Source organism: Oncorhynchus mykiss, chromosome 28, assembly GCF_013265735.2.
Source record: "Oncorhynchus mykiss isolate Arlee chromosome 28, USDA_OmykA_1.1, whole genome shotgun sequence".
Lineage (NCBI taxonomy): Eukaryota > Metazoa > Chordata > Actinopteri > Salmoniformes > Salmonidae > Oncorhynchus > Oncorhynchus mykiss.
In genome coordinates this window covers 12,203,285-12,221,947 of record NC_048592.1, presented here as the reverse complement: position 1 = coordinate 12,221,947, position 18,663 = coordinate 12,203,285, and the positions used below count along the sequence as shown (strand labels likewise).

The window sequence follows — 18,663 nt, the reverse complement described above, 5'->3', positions numbered from 1 at the left end:
GAGTAAAATTATCATTTGGGTTCTGATAAAGTTGAGCTCATGGCATATCAATAAAAGTAAAAAAAATTGATGTAGCAATCACACATTTCCCCCTTTAAATGAATCAAAACGGTTTACTTTGACCATTTATGAAAAGCAATGTCAACTTATTACAGAGAGACCGTCATATTCTTACACATCGTAGTTGGCATGTACAGTGAAGCGTTATAGTCAGTTTCACAGCAGAGATGTTGAACTGCTCGTATGCGGGGGGGGTTCTCCAATACCCTGAACCTTCCCTTCAAATAAAATGTATCTCAAGACACCTTAAAACAATGTTGCTTGGCCAAAGACTTCTGTACAAGCGGATTAGTTATGACATAAGCACCTTGTTCAAGGCTTTAAAAAAAATACACAATGTTTATAAAACATTTAATTAATGAAACTGCAGAACTAAATCTAGCAAAACCTCTCAAGGATCCAGTCCAGAGATGGCCTGGCTTTGATAGATAAACTACCTCATGTTGATGCTGGATGGGTTTACAAGCATGTGTCAAAGAGTAAAAAATAAAGGTAATCCATTTTTGTAGACACCCAGAATTTATTGCACATCCACACAGAGTAGACAGTGCTTGGAAATGGCATGTGTGTGTAGGTTGGCTAGATTTTATTTGTGTTAAGGTTGGTTACTGTTGCTCTTCAAGTATTTCCAGTCGTCTTGGTCCGTATAGTAGAACGTAGGCTATATGCCAGTCTCCTCCACCGGACAGCCTCAGTATATCTTCTGGAGATACCACGCTTACCTTGTCGTCGTCAAACTTCACCCACTCATCTATGATGGGAAAAACATGTATTATATTATTCACCTGAACCTCGATAAAAATGTATGTTAATTAATACAGTCGTTTGTATCACTCATGTAGTCTGCAATGCACAAGGTAAACAGCAATATCGGGCAGACTTCCACGACAAATAAGAGCATGAAACGCGAGGCTAAACTTTTGATGTTTTGGTCCCGCAGCTACCACGTTGCAGCAGAAAGTGTACATACGCATATACTCTGAGTGCATCATGTTGTATTGCGCTCATCTGCAATATCGGCCGTTCGTCCGGCTGCTATGTGGCTACGTCATATCCCCAAGCCTTAGTTTAAGTGATAGATCCCCAAAATCAATCTGTTCAGACCTCAAGTGGTCTACACGTATCTGGGTCCATATCCCACACCCTCTGGTTGTGTTGAACTGACTGAGATTAACTATTCCTTTATAGGTATAGTTCACCCAAATTACATGTTGGTTTACTTACCCTGTAAGCAGTCTATAGACAAGGTATAACACAGAAATCCATGCTTTGATTTAGTTTCCCTGGCACTTTCTACATGCTAACATTTTAGCCTTTGTGGTATGAATCCCATTCAAGTCATGGGACCGATATTAGCAGTTTTCACTGCATCATGCCCAAATCATCCAAAAGTATCTCAAATAGATTAAGCTCAACAAAGTCACATACACTACATGACCTAAAGTATGTGGGTACCTGCTCATCGAACATCACATTCTAAAATCATGGGCATTAACATGGAGTTGGTCCCCCCTTTGCTGCTATAACAGCCTCCACTCTTCTGAGAAGGCTTTCCACAAGATGTTGGAACACAGCTGCAGGGACTTGCAGTGAAGTCGGGCACTGATGTGGGGTAATTTAGGCCTGGCTCTCAGTTGGTGTTCCAATTCATCCCAAAGGTGTTCGATGGGGTTGAGGGCAGGGCTCTGTGCAGGCTAGTCAAGTTCATCCACACCAATCTTGACAAACCATTTCTGTATGGACCTCACTTTGTGCATGGGGCATTGTTATGCTGAAACAGGAAAGGGCCTTCCCCAAACTGCTGCCACAAAGTTGGAAGCACATAATCGTCTAGAATGTCATTGTATGCTGTAGGATTAAAATATCCCTTCACTGGAACTAAGGGGCCTTTTTGTATTTATTAAGGATCCTGGGTTCCAGCAACATTAAAGCAGTTATATACAATAAAAATGACATTACATTTGATAACACTTTTCACAAAACATTAAGTGTGCCCCCTCAGGCCACGACTATACTTCTGTGTGTGTCTCTTCACAGTCCCCGCTGTTCCGTAAGGTGTATTTGTATCGTTTTTAAAAAAAATCTGATTCTACTGCTGCATCAGTTACCCGATGTGGAATAGAGTTCCATGTAGCCATGGCTCTATGTAGCACTATTTACCACTTGAGGAAGTGGGAACTCAAAACGCAAAGGCATTAACTACCATTGTTGCTGAGTCGGTGGTGGACAGCAGTAAGGCGAGCACAATCTGGTAGGTAGCCAGGACTGTGATAGGGAGCAATGCAGTTCAATCGGTCATACGCAGGATAATCTCGGAATTGTGAGTTCGTCATTTTATGATTTCATTTCTATGATCGTTTTAACAATTTAAAAAAAATTGCAGTTTAAACATGAAGAAATGTTTTACATTTCTCACATCCCTAGTCAGTAGGCTATGCTAGCTCTTATCAGAATGCATCTCTCCCTTCACTCCGTGTGCAAAGGGGGGAAAGGGGGTCAGAGCCATCAGCGAAATATGGACATTAACCTGACAAAAGAATGGTTTTAGGACCCAAAAAAGCTGCAGGAATATTGTGTAGACTAACCACCGAAATTACTGACATAAGCAAAATTGCTTAAGAGGGCAATGTCAGGTGTCGATAATTTTCAAGTTATCGTCCGGGCTCTAGTGAGTGTTGATGTCTATCAAATTGTATAGGTTACTTTGCTCTCTCCCCTGGCAACGGCCTGTCTAGCACTCGACATGCACACACACACAACGTTCACACACACACGTGCACACACGACGTGCACACACACACACGACGTGCGCACACACACACGACGTGCGCACACACACACGACGTGCGCACACACACACGACGTGCGCGCACACGACGTGCACACACACACACGACGTGCACACACACACGACGTGCACACACACACGACGTGCACACACACACACACACGACGTGCACACACACACACACACGACGTGCACACACACACACACACGACGTGCACACACACACACGACGTGCATAGGGATTGCTCTAAGATCTTGAAAGTGGCCTAGATTATTATTTCATGTTCAAATCTTTTTTGTTGCCATGGAGGCAACAATTAAGCAGCGGCACAATAACGGTAACACTGTAGTCATCTACGTCACATTTTTTAAGACCTGTGAAAACAGAATGTAATACATTAAGACTTAAGGCCTTTAAATCAGATAAATTAACTTTTTTAGACTTTAAGGACTCGCGGACACCCTGTGAATGGAATTTGTGCCACAAATTCAAAAATGTTAGCATTTGGTAACAGTGCAAAACCCCAAAACGTCGCTAGAGAAACTAAAACAAAGCATGGATTGCTGTCACATCTTATCCATAGACTGCTTACAGGGTAAGGAAACCAACATACCATTTTGTAATTTGGATAAACTATCCCTTTAAGGAACAGACTGACATCTATGAATCATGTCGATTGCACTGACTGACTGGCCTCTTACACAGCTACTCATTGTCTGGCTGTATGCTTTGATGAAGGTCTACTGTGACTGAAAACGTTTCACATTAAACGACTTGTGTGCAGAGACTCTTTTCTTAATGCTATCGAGGTCACCTTCTTTCCTCTTGACCCAGGCGACGTAGTGTCCGGAGGAGCTCGATCTGCCCTGGTGTGTCAGCACTCCCTGCAGGTCGTAGTAGCCACTGTTGTTAGAGCCCAGGTCTGCAGGCAATAGACAGGCACACACTTAGAAACATATTCCTTAAGTTACCGTGTGTAACAACCTATCCCTTACACGTGTGTGTGTGACTGACTGACTGATGCCTTGTTTGTAGGGGCAGGCCACAAATCCATATGATGTAAAGTAAACCAACCGTCGGCGAATGAAAAGGGCTCGTATTTCACTTCTTTCGGCTCGTCTCCCACTTTCCTCTCCACCTGTTTGATGCACAAAGGGAACAATGTAAGCTAAACGGACTACACTAATGTTCGTTCACACTGAATTACTTTGTTTGGTCAGGGAACAACACTGAGCAACGTATTTCTTGGAGGTTTAGGTCCACTTCGTAGAGTATACATTTGCAGTTCAAAGCTGATTCGCAACGGACAAAGTAGACAAGCGATTCAATTCATTTCTACCTTCTGCGACTGTTTCTCCAGCTTCTTGTCCTCAATCTCCTTGAACTTTGACCTAACGGCCACCATCTTCTCCTGCAGCCCCGAGGTACACAGCTCATACACATCCAGCATCAGTGGGAACTTTACATCCTGGAACATTAAGTCAATGGGGGGGAAGAAAAGCATCAAGACAATATTCTTCCTTCCACTTGCAACAGTATTCTGATGATAATCCCATTGATTAGGAGGACATTCCTATAACATCAGATTACATACCTTAAGGACTTTTGCATTGACAGACTCCTTCTCTTTGTAGAAAAATCGAACCATCTGAATGGTTAGGTAGGCAGGGAGGCGGCTGACTTTAGACTAGACGAAGAAAGGGAGACCAAGTGAACCAACCAACTAAAAAAGTACATAACAATAAAACAAATGCCACACCCTCTCAGTGGTTTATAAAAACCTTAGGGGCCCATGCCAAACTTACAGATTTTATGTACAGGGCATTTCTTTGCAAAGACGGAGACAGCTTGGTGATTTCTTCCTGCAGTCTCTGAAGAGAAAGAAACAAGAGACACGTGATGGGGATTAGATCAGTGTTGCCGTGGTGACCGACCACATTGGAGACCTCACGGTGTGCGTGCGGGCTGTGCATGTGTCTGTGTTCCTGTGCATGTGATTGTGAGTTGCAGTGGTACTACTCACCAGCCTGAGGCCAGTGGCCAGGTACTTGACCTCCTGGTTGATGAAACAGCTGAGTTGGAGCTGGCTCTCTTTACCTTTGGCTGGCTCCTCGTCCTCAGACTCTGTACATTTCATACTGTGGAGAGGGGTTAAGGAAGGAACTGAGAGAGAGACAGGAGACTTATTCTTGGGAGGAGAGAGCAAAGGTTTGTTGAAATAATATAACAATTTGGAAGCCATTCTCCATTCCCTAATAGGTCATGCACTCATCTGAACTTCAATGTATCAGATGTTCAGACTGCCAGGATACGTGGTTTCGAACTCCACTCCAAAATACTGGTCAATGAAGTTCTTCTTGGCAGCTCCACTCTCAGTCTGGAGGTGGAGGAGAAAGTTAGGACAACACTCACATCTGTAACTAGCTTGATAGCTTACATACTTCCATTTACACATACTTCCATGGGAGAATCTGTGTCTTGTGGCTCCAACTTCTGCTGAAGGACCCTCATCATCTGCAACCAGCACTCGTTGGCATCCTAGAGAGGGGCAGAAATTGACAAATGAAGCTCATTTCTACTCTTCAGACCACTTTTAGTATCAACAAAAAAAGACTAAAAACGTAGCAATCAATGTGGTTCATTGGAGTATAGGATGTGCAGTACCAAGCAGTGATCGCAAAGCGGCATCTTCTGATGGTGAGTGAGTGACTGGTGCCAGTCAGAGGCCATGGTCTCACCTGCTGGAGGTACTGTCCCTGATCTCCCTTCTCAGCGAACTGGGGGAAGGCCAAGTGCAGAAACTGCAGCAGGATGATGGGGTGTATGGTGGAGGAGGTCTTGTCCATGATCTTGTAGAGGTCACGGAGGGCTGGGGGGAATACAATGGTAATTTAGCAGTTCTAACATGGCCATTTAACAGGCGCCTCTTTTATACAAAGCAGTTCATAGTATGTAGCCCACAACACTGGTGTAGCCTGCACCATGCCCTGACTCACCAAGTCCTACTATTACCATCTACACTAGCAGATAACAAAAAAGGCAGTGGCACAATGATATATATATTTTTTTAAACATACAGAGACAAAAGGGAAATGACAGACCTGCTGTGATGTACTGGGCTGGTACACTGGCCCCAGAGGACCGCAGAGCACCTGTATACCTGTAGAGGGAGACAGAGGGATAATAAGTAAGAGCAAAGCCAGCCAAACAGGGACAGGCAGATACTTTCATAACAGGAATCAACATAATGAATAGGCTATTACTGTTGACCAAATAATGGTTTTAGAACAACCCGAAAATCTGCAGGAACGTTGAGTAACAAAATCACTGACCATCGGTAAGAAGGCAATGTGGTTGTCTGTAAGTTTCAGTTTATCGTCCCAACTCTAACGAAGCCTGTGTGATCTAATTCTCAGTTGTATCACTGCATAGATATCAAATGAATAAGAAACCTATTTTATCATCAACGCTATAGATCCAACAAACGTTGATTGCATCTTAACAGATTGGCGTTAATGCAATATCAAGGGCCCACCTTCCGAGGGCTCCTTTGAGCTCTGGCACGGAGCGAAGACACTGCACTGTGGCGTTCATATAGCAGGTGTTGCCCAGGTTGGTCAGTCCACAAGGCATCTCCATCTACACATCGGATCAGACAACAAGCAAAATTGGGTCAGTTTCTCTATGACTGCCTGCGCTGGCAAACCCAGGCAGCATCGATTCCGTTAAAACAAACACATCCAACGACTAAGTCATACATTGTACAGTCTCAATTTCCATCAGGGCTAGTAGAAATGACAGATATCTGTGGCCGTTCATAGCACTACTGTGGAAGGCATTAGCCTGAACATATACAGTTCCAGACGGACTAGACACTGGCCCTGAGAGCCAGCTTGAAAACAGTACTCGAAATGGCTATTAAAGAGCCAGCTAGTGAACATGAACTCACAGCTGAGGCCAGCTGGTCTTCAGTCATGTCCTCAACAAACATGGGCCTGACTGCAGGCTCCTCGGGCAGGGCCTCGGCTGAGCCCATCATCAACAGAGTCATCCCCTGGGGAGGAGAGGGGAGAGGAGAAAAAGTGTCACATTGCATTCCATCGGATAACTGGAGATGGTAATCGCCAGCAGCATTAGGTTGGATAACATGCATCCTAAATCCATCCCACTAAAATGACAATGAAATCAGCCAATATATCATAGCCTACTTTGCACAATACTGACGTCGATAGTAGGGCCGGGGCGACACCTGTACCGCGATACTCGCTAATCTCGTGGCAAGGAAACAAAACGCGAAGCGGATTTGACTTCTTTAGGACAATAGCCATAATGTTGGAAACAAACAGCTGTCATCCAGTGTCACATATTTATTTTTTCAAGCAATAACACACAATATTTTACATACAGCAGATGTTTAAATGACCAAAGAGTTATGACTGCTTCGTGTTTCCATGATTGCCATTGAAAAAAATAGTGATATTTGTATCGTCATAGCAATTACAGTTAACAAATCTGAAAAAAATATAATAATTTTTCTTGAATCAGTCAATGTGCCCTTGAGCAAGGCACACTGCCCTATCCCATTTGGACAAGAGGAATACCTATGTAAGAATGCTGTTCATTGACTACAGCTCAGCCTTAAACACCATCGTACCCTCGAACCTCATCATTAAGCTCAGGGCCCTGCGTCTGAACCTCGCCCTGTACAACTGGGTCCTGGACTTCTTGACGGGCCGCCCCCAGGTGGTGAAGATAGGCAATAACCCCTCCACTACACTGATCCTCAACACAGGGTGCTGTGCACAGCCCCCTCCTGTGTTCCCAACAAAATGAAGGAGCTGATAGTGGACTTCAGGAGACAGCGGAAGGAGCACGCCCCGAACCACATCGACGAGGCCTCGAAGTTCCTCAGCATACACATCCCTGACAATCTGAAATGGTCCACACAGACAGTATGGTGAAGGCAGTGCAACAGCACCTTTTCAACCTCAGCAGGGTGAAAATTTTGACTTGGCCCCTAATACCCACAAACTTTTACAGATGCAACATTGAGAGCATCCTGTCAGGCTGTATCACCGTCCGCAACCGCAGGGCTCTCCAGAGGGTGGTGCGGTCTGCACAACTGGCCAAGAAGATCATCAAGGACATCCGCCACCCCGCTACCATTCAGAAGTCGAGGTCAGTACAGGTGCATCAAAGCTGTGACCGACAGGCTGAAAAACAGATTCTACCGCAAGGCCATCAGACTGTTAAATAGTCACCACTAGCCAGCCTCTCCCCAGTACCTTACCTTGACCTTTAGTCAACCCTGCACCCTAGAGGCTGCTGACCTCTGTACATAAACATGGAACACTTTTGTCACTTTAATGTTTACATACCGTTTTACCGCATTCATATATGCCTATACTATATTCTAGTCAAGGCCTATCCTATTTAACTATTTTTGTACATATACTATTCTATCCTACATATTTTTCAGATATACCACATATTCTATCCATATTGTCTATACATCCCATCAAAGTCGTGACGTGTCCATTTTGGTGTCCGAAACATATCTTCGGTATTGTAAAAATACTTTTATAAACACTGCACTATAAGATGTAACCTTCCTCTATATATCAGCTTATAAGAGTACTCATTACGAATAATAGGAACTTAGGGAGCAAAAGAGCTAATAAACTCCTCTGGCATAATTGTGAGGGCATCTGTATGGATCAGGTATTCCCAAACTGGGGTACTCATACGCAATGCAAAATAAAATTATTCACATTAAAAAAAACATTTTTTTAAATTAAACTCTTCACATTTTCAAACAGTACATTTATATTTTCCAACGGGGCTACACATTTGGGTGAGTTTTTTTTCCTTGCCTGAGTAGCCTGTAAGATGGCTAAATAAAGAGCAAAATTATTATTATTATTATTATTATTGGTGCCCTGGTCCTATAAGAGCTCTTTGTCACTTCCCATGAGCAGGTTTGTGACAAAAACTCACTCATAAGTTTAAATTTTTGTATCATATGTGTGTGTGGTAGGCCGACAATGATGGCAAAAAACAACATTTGAAAGTGCACTAACCCTGTATGCAGCTGGAGGTTGAACGTTTGAAGGGGTACGGGACTATAAAAAGTTTGGGAAACACTTGTATAGAAAAATAAAAAATGGTGAGGATCCTAAACTTCATTACATTTTTATGCTTGAAGACTTTGGTCCCTACTTTGGGATTTCATTCAATATAACAGATATCCATGAGCCATTTCAGACCATAATGCTTTGCGATAGTCACGACCGTATATTGCATAAGAAAGAAGAGCCAGAAGGACCCCACACAGCGCAGAAAGGTCAGTAAAGTCTCCCCTAAAAATGATAATTTCACATTTTCGGTCACTGGTGCACTGATACAAAATCCTGTGGCATACGGTAAAATACCTATAAAAAAAACATGTAGAATGTTGTTTTATTTTAAAATGGCATATTTGATGTGAGAGATACAATTACCTTGATCTACAGTTTCATAATGATATATTTTCCATATGTGGCCAAGCAATTTCCTGTAGAATAAGTTAACTGTTTTTCATACAGAGTAACGATTATGTCATTCTGTATAACTGTTATACCACGTCATTCGTTACTCCGCCTGACATAGTTTTTCTATTCTTAAGCTTTTAGGGAATGTAGTGTATATATTTGTATGTTTCATTAGTAACATGTATCTTTATGTGTTAAGATATATATTGTCTATGTATTACATTGTGAAAGACAAAAGTAATGACATGGTAAAAACATTTTTTAGTGAAGTGACCTATTCAAGTCCTAAGCACTTAATTATCATAATATTTTATTCATGCTCTATCACTACAGTTTTGATGATGTCGAGGAAATATCTGTCCTTATAGATGCCTCTATCCAACAAAGAGACGACTGCAAGTTCAGGGCCCGGAAGAACACAGATCCACAAGTTAGGGTAGAGTGGCATCTGAGCAGGAAAGCAAGGTATTAGTGGTGATGCAGTTAAGTGACTGGGAAAAAATTTGGCAGATGCATGCTGTGATGAACCTCACTCCATGGATGGTGAAAATCTTGAAGAGCACCCTGAGCAACAAGCCCTTACAGTTAGGTAAATACAACATGGCAGTAATATGAAAGAGAATACCAGCAATGAAGACATTCACAACCTTTGTGGAAACAACAAAAGACAGGAACATGGCAGGATCTGAACAAAAGCCTGAATCAAAAACTTGACATGCTCGCCAAGCACCGCTTCATCAAGTTGAGTGCCCAAATCTTAAGGAAATCATCGGTGACAATGAAGTAGTTGTTCACGTGGACTTCAGAAAACTATGCATGTAAATTGCAAACAGAGGTTCAGGCTTTCCATTTTGGTGGGAGCAGAAAGCAGGCCACCATACAGTTGAAGTTGGAAGTTTACATACACTATAGTTTTGGCAAGTCGGTTAGGTCATCTGCTTTGTGCATGGCACAAGTCATTTTTCCAACAATTGTTTACAGACAGATTATTTCACTTATAATACACTGTATCACAATTACAGTGGGTCAGAATTTTACATTCACTAAGTTGACTGTGCCTTTAAACAGCATGGAAAATTCCAGAAAATGATGTCATGGCTTTAGAATCTTCTGATAGGCTAATTGACATCATTTGAGTCAATTGGAGGCGTATTGGTGGATGTATTTCAAGTCCTACCTTCAAACTCAGTGCCTCTTTGCTTGACATCATGGGAAAATCAAAAGAAATCAGCTAAGACTTCAGAAAAAGAAATTGTAGACCTCCACAAGTCTGGTTCATCCTTGTGAACAATTTCCAAACGCCTGAAGGTACCACGTTCATCTGTACAAACAATAGTACACAAGTATAAACACCATGGGACCACGCAGCTGTCATACCGCTCAGGAAGGAGACGTGTTCTGTCTCCTAGAGATGAACGTACTTTGGTGCAAAAAGTGCAAATCAATCCCAGAACAGCAAAGGACCTTGTGAAGATGCTGGAGGAAACAGATACAACATGATCTATAGCCACAATAAAACGAGTCCTATAATCGACATAACCTGAAAGGTCGCTCAGCAAGGAAGAAGCCACTGCTCCAAAACCGCCATACTACGGTTTGCAACTGCACATGGGGACAAAGATCATACTTTTTGGAGAAGTGTCCTCTGGTCGGATGAAACAAAACGATTGGCCATAACGACCATCGTTGTGTTTGGAGGACAAAGGGGGACGCTTGCAAGCCGTAGAACACCATGATGTATGATGACCAACCTTTCATTGGACAAGTCCTTGATTCAGTGGGGAATGAAATTGAGGTGAGCTGCAGGAGACAAACGTTGGGAAGAACTCAGACATGTGGCCAGAAGCGATGTGATCTTTTACTAGTTATCTGACGTGAAAGCAGTCACCTCAGAGCCAGAGCCATCCACCAATCGAAGTTCAAAACTACGCAGCCCTGACTGGAAACAATTCAAAGAGGTGATAACTCAAAGGCTCCACCTAAAACGGGGAGAGTTCACCAGACTGGGTATTTTGTATCTTGACTTAAAGTGATGGTTACAAGGCCATATAAAAGTCAAATGTGAAGAGAAAATATAAAGTTATTTAAAAAAATAGTTATGCATTTAAGTTTTAAACCAACATTTCAAATGATAAACATGGAGTGTCATTATTTCATATCATCCTCAGTCTTGTCAGTAGGATAAAATGTCAACCAGGATTTTATTTATTCGATTTTCAATCCAAGTTCATCACATTTTGCAGAGAATGTTATTCAATCAAAATGCAATAAGGCAGCCGCCCCGCACCTCTCTGATTCAGAGGTTGGGTTAAATGCGGAAGACACATTTCAGTTGAATGCATTCAGTTGTACAACTGACTTAGGTATCCCCTTTCTCTTCATGTCATATATTAATTAGGAGTTCTCATATGACTTTTCTCAATTTACCTTACAAACCAGATTAAAACTGACTGCCAGTGCCTCTCATTTTAGAAGTACATTTTTGTTGCTGAGCCAGTCTAAGGATCATCCCATGTGGAATCTCACAGTATGTCATTCGATATAACGATGCCACAGTCAGACAGTGTAAAGCAGTTTCTCTACGTCATTTACATAATTTTGTTTAATCAAGCAGAGGAAACAATAACAATCTTTAGCCCATTACAGAAAATCATTTTTTGAAATTGTTCAGCTTTTTTCACTTTTGAGTATGACATTTTGGGTGCTAAAATGTTCAGAAAGGCCAAAATGTATGATATTAATTATGATGCAATTTTGAATTTCGAAGCAGTACATGTTTGTTGAGATACAATTACTATCTATAAACAGCTGAATGCTAATACTGCTAAATAATTAGAAAATCAATTATTGTTACACCGAATGACATTCATGGAGAAATAATATGATTCAAAATTCAAATGCATGGATTTTTATTTTCGGTGACTAAATCTTGTGTATGTACACTACCAGTCAAAAGTTTGGACACACCTACTCATTCAATATTTTCTGTAGTGAAGACAAAACTATGAAATAACCCATATGGAATTATGTAGTAATCAAAGAAGTGTTACATCCAAAAATATTTTAGATTTTTTTCAAAGTAAGAACCCTTTGCCTTGATGACAGCTTTGTTAACTCTAGGCACTCCCAACCAGCTTCATGGGGTAGTCACCTGGAATGCATTTCAACTAACAGGTGTGCCTTGTTAAAAGTTAATATATGGAAGTTCTTTCCTTCGTAAAGCGTTTGAGCCAATCAGTTGTGTTGTGACAAGGTAGGGGTGGGTATACAGAAGATCGCCCTATTTGGTAAAAGACCAAGTCCATATTATGGCAAAGACAGCTCAAATAAGCAAAGAGAAACGACAGTCCATTACTTTAGACATCAAGGTCAGTCAACACGGAACATTTCAAGAACTTTGAAATTTTCTTCAAGTGCAGTCGCAAAAAAATCAAGTGCTATGATGAAACTGGCTCTCATGAGGACCGCCACAGGAAAGGAAGACCCAGAGTTACCTCTGCTGCAGAGGATAAGTACATTGGAGTTCACTGCACCTCAGAATGTAGCCCAAATAAATGCTTCATAGTTCAAGGAATAGACACATCTCAACATCAACTGTTCAGAGGACACTGCATGAACCAGGACTTTATGTTTGAATTGCTACAAAGAAACCTCCACTAAAGGACACCAATAAGAAGAAGAGACTTGCTTGGGCTAGAAAACATAAGTAATGGACACTAGACCGGTGGAAAACTTACTTTGGTCTGATGAGTCCAAATTTGAGACTTTTGTTTCCAACCGTGAGACGCTGAGTAGGTGAACGGATGATCTCTGCATGTGTGGTTCCCACCGTGAAGCAAGGAGGAGGTGGTGTGATGGAGTACTTTGCTGGTGACACTGTCTGATTTATTTAGAATTCAAAACACACTTAACCAGCATGGCTACCACAGCATTCTGCATCAGATGACCTGGCCTCCACAATCACCTGACCTTAACCCAATTGAGATGGGTTAGGATGAGTTGGACAGCAGAGTGAAGGAAAAGCAGCTAACAAGTGCTCAGCATATGTGGGAACTCCAACACTGTTGGAAAAGCATTCTAGGTGAAGCTGGTTGAGAGAATGCCAAGAGTGTGCAAAGCTGTCATCAAGGCAAAGGGTGGCTACTTTGAAGAATCTCATATTTTTGGATTTGTTTAACACTTTTTTGGTTACTACATGATTCAATGTGTTATTTAATCTACAATGTAGAAAATAGTTTTTTTTTTTTTTTAACTTGAATGAGTAGGTGTCCAAACTTTGACTGGTACTGTATATTTCAACAACTAATGAAAGTAGAAAGAACTTAACTAGCATTTAACACACCACCCCCCCGCGCATTTTGAAATCCTTATTTGTTATTGACCCATCTGATATGGCTCGCCCTAATATTTCCTCATTCCAGTCTATTACTGTGTAGATGTGTGTATTGTTTGATATAATTGCACTGTTGGAGCTAGGAACACAAACATTTCTCTACACCTGCAATAACACCTGCTAAATGTGTATGCGACCAATAACATTTCATTTGCTCCATACTGTAACGACCCTGGGTTTATAAGCGCAGAAATCGATCATGCCGCACGAGCATGCTTTTGCGGCACAGTCGATAGTGCGCCGGACCTCGGGCTAGAAAGTCGAGGGTCCCTGCTGTTTCATTACATTGGCGTCAGAAGTGGGATCGGAGCTTGCATCCACGACAGTGCGTGTGCTTGGCTCTTTGAAAGGAGGGAGTAGTGTAACGACCCTGGGTTTATGAGCGCGGATATCGACCCTGCCGCACGAGCATGCTTTTGCGGCACAGTCGATAGCGCGCCGGACCTCGGGCTAGAAAGTCGAGGGTTCGAGACCTGCTCCCTGCTGTTTCATTACAATACTATTATGGCTAACCCTGTAAAACAACACATTTTACTGAAGTTATCCAGTGTGTGACATCTTTTTATTTTTTTATTATTTCATAACAAACTCAGACTATACTTACATTCTTCAATTTGATGTTTCCCCAGTCATCATCCTAAAAATATATACACAAATGAATAAGTATTATTGGAAATAATTAATGTATTGATTACCTGTGGTCCAAATTCATTGATTGTAAACTAAAACGTGACAGCAACTTTACCTTGAGTGTGCCTCCCTTGACCATAACCTTCTGTCTCTCTGGTTGTACCCCTGACAAGGCAAAGAGCTGAGCCTTGAAGACCATTGGAGGTTCTTCTGTGTTCAGCTCTATTGCATCAAACTTCTCTTTTCCCCATTTCACATTCACTGAGGAAATAAAAGAGAAACAAAACACAGGTATGTGTGAAAACCAAGCCGGCATCTGGGAGTGGAGGGCATCTCTGATGCATCATGTCTTGTCAAGTCATGGATGATACAGCACAATCATATGTTATAGTGATAACCTTTGTGATGCAGAGAATGGCTTGAAATAGGAGTCGAATGTTTTGGTTGTTAGTCTTGATCACCTGCTAAATAGACATGTCCACCCTCACCTTATATGCTAACGTTAGCGATCTAGATTTTAGGGATAATGAAGGCTGGCAAGCTTCCTTGACGTGATGTAACCTTTTTCAGTTACACTGTTGTAACATTAAGTACATCCACAATGTTAACGTTAGTCGAACATAAGCAAGTGAACCACTGCGGCTAACGTTACTGTGCTGATAAAGCGTTAGCATACTAGCTAACCTGTAGCTAGCTAAACTCTCTTACTAAGTACCATAACTGTCTTGCTAATTAGTTACCTGGCTAGCAAAAGAATCACACAAAAAAACATACATTTAGCTGTAACCAATTGGCTAACGTTTGACTAGGTACTTGTTTAGCTACATCTGGTCCCCCCCAAAAAACGTGCAAACGTTGCAGCAGAGTTTTCATAGCTAGATATGAACTGTCACAGAGTCTATCTGGCTGTTTTAGCAGTTAGTAGGCTAACGTAGTTAGCTAAATATTGACGTGAGTGCAGGAAGTTAGTGATGCTGATGGAATTTGTTAGCATAATATAAGTACGTTAATAGCTAGATACCGTAGGCTAAATTAGTTATTTCGTTTGGTAGTTATGTCCACAAAACCAACACGGATCTGGTTTAGCTAGTTAGCTTGTAAATAGTTGGTTAGTTTTTAATTTAGTATTTTCTTAAAATCGGAGAACACTCCCGAATCGTTTATTTTTGTCGGCCTATGATGCTAAATTGCTAGCGTTCCAATAATGATCACTAAAACACGTGTATAAATAGTTCCGGGAAAAGTATTATCAAGGGAAGTGGTCACGTTATAGGGTTAACATACCTGAAAACACGGGCATATTTTAGACAGTTTTGTTTGTTAATGACCAATTCCAGTCGCCGGGACGCGAATTCGCTGTCTGGTGCAGGTGGCTACGTTAGGTTTCGGACTAGCTAGTCAGCTAGCTACACCGTCACCGAACTTCATTTAAGCAGCTCGCACAATGACGCTGCAACTGCATGCCAGTGTGCACGCTGAAACATTATCGATGCGCTCTGCCTGCAGCTATCCAGCCTGGTTCAAATAGTATTTTTGTATTCTCATCAAATTCACACATCAGACACAGCCGATTTAATTGTAAAAAATATATATATTTTTAAAAACGCGCACAAAATAATTTAACCAGTTTCCGTCTCCAAGGTTGACTCTCCTGATGAATCATGATCGCTAGAAAACTGACCAAATCCCTAGCCTAAATCTACCCATTTGTTAAATTTCAAGCCTGGGAAACTCGTTTCCACCCCCCCAGCAAAATCAGATAATTTGCAAATAAATTAATTAAAAATCCTACAATGTGATTTTCTGGATTTTTTTTCTAATTTTGCCTATCATAGTTGAAGATTACCTATGATGACAATTACAGGCCTCTCATCTTTTTAAGTGGGAGAACTTGCACAATTGGTGGCTGACTAAATACTTTTTTGCCCCACTGTATATCAAAATCACTCTCATTGCCTAAATACATAACAAAAGAGAAGTCTGTAGATTATAGATAAAGATATGTTTATTGACACATATCCATCAGTGCGGCCTCCAATGCAATTAAACATGCGATTCATCCAAGACAAAATAGAGTAAGTAGGTCATAGTTCCAGTGCTTCCCCCTCACCCTCTTTTTACTTAAACAAAAAAAAAAAAAAACATTTTGAATTAGCGGTTTATTCATGATCATTTTTTTTTGGTATCTTCAAATGATGTACACAGCTGGATTTGCGTGAATGGGACGTTACCATATGAATATAATTATAACTGCATTTTTAACAAGCCTCCGTCAAGGTACACCATCCAGAAACTGTTGTGAACTAGATACTGGACTCTGGGTACTTTGTGTTGACACATTACAAGATTGCAATGAGTCTATAAAGAGGCATTTCAAAATATACCCCAACCAGACAGGAAACGTTCTGATAAAACCACAATGTAGTAGATTAAAAAAAACAACAAAAAAAAAATGGAAGAGTTTGGATTTGTCTTGTTTTTGGAGATAAACACAAAACAGATATGGCAGTAAATTCATTATCCAAACATTAAGGCACTAGGTGGGCCAAATGCTACACCTGGTTAAGTCTTCTACAAATAATTTACAATTCAAACAGTGCAGTTTTACATTTGTTAACTTAATGTTTTCCTTTTGAACCATTTATCTATGAGTCAATGTAAGGCAATACATACAAAAAAAATACAATATTACAGAAAACAATGTACCCAATGAATACACAAAGAAAAAGAAAATACTTTTTTAGGTCTCCTATCCGCCATTACAATGGAATTTGCTTATGGCTTGGAGCAATTACAATAATTCATAAAAATAATGCATAGATTTAAATGATCCTGCACGCTCCTCACTCAATACTGAAAAACATCTAATACTCAGTTCCCAATACATACTCTGTCTCAACTGACCCCTGATATAGCTGGAGTGCCAAGTAATGAGGGATCGAAGCAAAGGCCACCAGAGTCCATCAGTCAAAGGCATTGAAGTCAATTTAGATGGAAACAGAGTATCTTTTTCCTCAGACGGGGGCGGGGGGCGGGACACACACACACACATTTACTTTCCCCCCGAGATGTACCCATTCTCCACAGAGTTAAGCCAATCCCTGTACTACAGTACCTCAACGTTGACCATGTTTACATGCAAGAGTCCCAGCAAAACCTTCAGTCATTTATTCAACCATAAACCCTTCCTATTCCTGACATGGAAGATATACTACCCACAGCATGTCACGAGCCCCTCGCTCTGTCTTTCCATCTCCCATTCAGGTCCCAAGTCCCACGTTTTGGAACGACGAGCCACGCCATCTTCTGGAAGAAACAAAGAGTTGCAAGTATGTGGTGGCTGGATGAGGGAGTCTTAGTTGAGATTCCAGGGTGAGGGTGAGGGTAGGAGAAGAGGGGGTGAGGGGGGAATAGCAGGCCTTTTCAATGTCCCTGATGCCTTATGTCAGATAACTATCCCAAATTTCCAGCGCTGGTCAGATTGCTTTAATTGACTTTGATATCAAATAGGGACCCTCCTGTTTTTGTGAGGTGGGAAAGAAAAAAAACACAAAGTCCCAATAGAATCCAATGGTTCAGATGGTTAGCTGGAAGAAAGAGAAAACAGGTGTCCAGTGAAAGAGTAAGACATTTGACACTTGGTTAGTACCCCCCCGGTAGATGTTAATACATTACATAGAAAAACAGGTTTGACATAGCAACTACATCTCCATTATGCATTCCATGGTCTCTGGCGTCATACTTGGTCGAGGGAAACGCTTCAGGAAAGGTTGCATAGAGGCCTAAGAGTTAGTCAATGGAAAAAAACAAACACTTTAGAGTCAGATTAGATTGAAAGAGTTCCAAGTCAAACGGGAAAGAACCACAAAAGGACAGTACCACTGCTGTTAGATACACCATCAACACAGTCTGTTAATAATAAATAATCAAGCCAAAACAGTAAGGAGACAATAGTGTAAAGAGTTAAGACTTCTTCTGTAAATTTGGTGAGGAGGAGTTGTTGTTGTCAATGTCAACAAGTACTGGATGTTGCATCTGCTGCTTGGAGGCTGGAGGCTGTGGTAGCAGAATGAGACTGCGACCTGCTTGTTACACAGGGCAGGAGAAAACAAAATAGCAAGTCACGTGGCTGACCGGACGACAACTGTCACAGACAGTCCACCAGCAGCAGCAGGGATGAACAGAGGACTTCTGGACCGGAGCACAACCTCCCTTATCGTCTCTTAGCCTCAATGTTCTGTATAGGCCAAAACAAGCCTCA

At 41.5% G+C, this 18,663-nt stretch overlaps 2 protein-coding genes across 6 annotated transcripts in view; both read right to left on the bottom strand.

Moving 5' to 3' along the window:
* Positions 1–112: 112 nt before the first annotated feature.
* LOC110508562 (ubiquitin carboxyl-terminal hydrolase 14) lies at positions 113–15,871 on the bottom strand. Its single transcript, XM_021589155.2, has 16 exons — positions 15,687–15,871; positions 14,518–14,663; positions 14,377–14,409; positions 6,799–6,903; positions 6,385–6,488; positions 5,951–6,009; positions 5,588–5,718; positions 5,307–5,387; positions 5,162–5,226; positions 4,873–4,987; positions 4,655–4,720; positions 4,444–4,536; positions 4,189–4,317; positions 3,924–3,987; positions 3,664–3,771; positions 113–811 (listed from the first exon to the last, which is right to left on the bottom strand). Exons 1-16 carry the CDS (start codon positions 15,700–15,702, stop codon positions 666–668), a joined length of 1,461 nt encoding a protein of 486 aa, XP_021444830.2. The 5' UTR covers positions 15,703–15,871; the 3' UTR covers positions 113–665.
* Positions 15,872–16,385: 514 nt separating this feature from the next.
* Positions 16,386–18,663, bottom strand: part of rock1 (Rho-associated, coiled-coil containing protein kinase 1) — a 70,905-nt gene continuing 68,627 nt past the window's right edge. For 2 of the 5 annotated variants that reach the window (XM_021589150.2, XM_036966475.1), the window contains one exon: positions 16,386–18,484. In XM_021589150.2, coding sequence (XP_021444825.1) covers positions 18,415–18,484 — 70 coding nt within the window. In that variant the 3' untranslated portion in view covers positions 16,386–18,414. The remainder of the gene's footprint in view (positions 18,485–18,663) is intronic. The other 3 variants (XM_021589151.2, XM_021589152.2, XM_021589153.2) reach the window with 3 other exon arrangements.

Excerpts from the sequence above, each read along its gene's own strand:
- LOC110508562 (XM_021589155.2), bottom strand. Across the intron at positions 4,988-5,161 it reads GGAGTGGAGTTCGAAACCAC|TATGAAATGTACAGAGTCTG; the intron begins GTATCCTGGCAG and ends CCCTCTCCACAG. Across the intron at positions 812-3,663 it reads CTGGGTCAAGAGGAAAGAAG|ATGAGTGGGTGAAGTTTGAC; the intron begins GTGACCTCGATA and ends TTCCCATCATAG.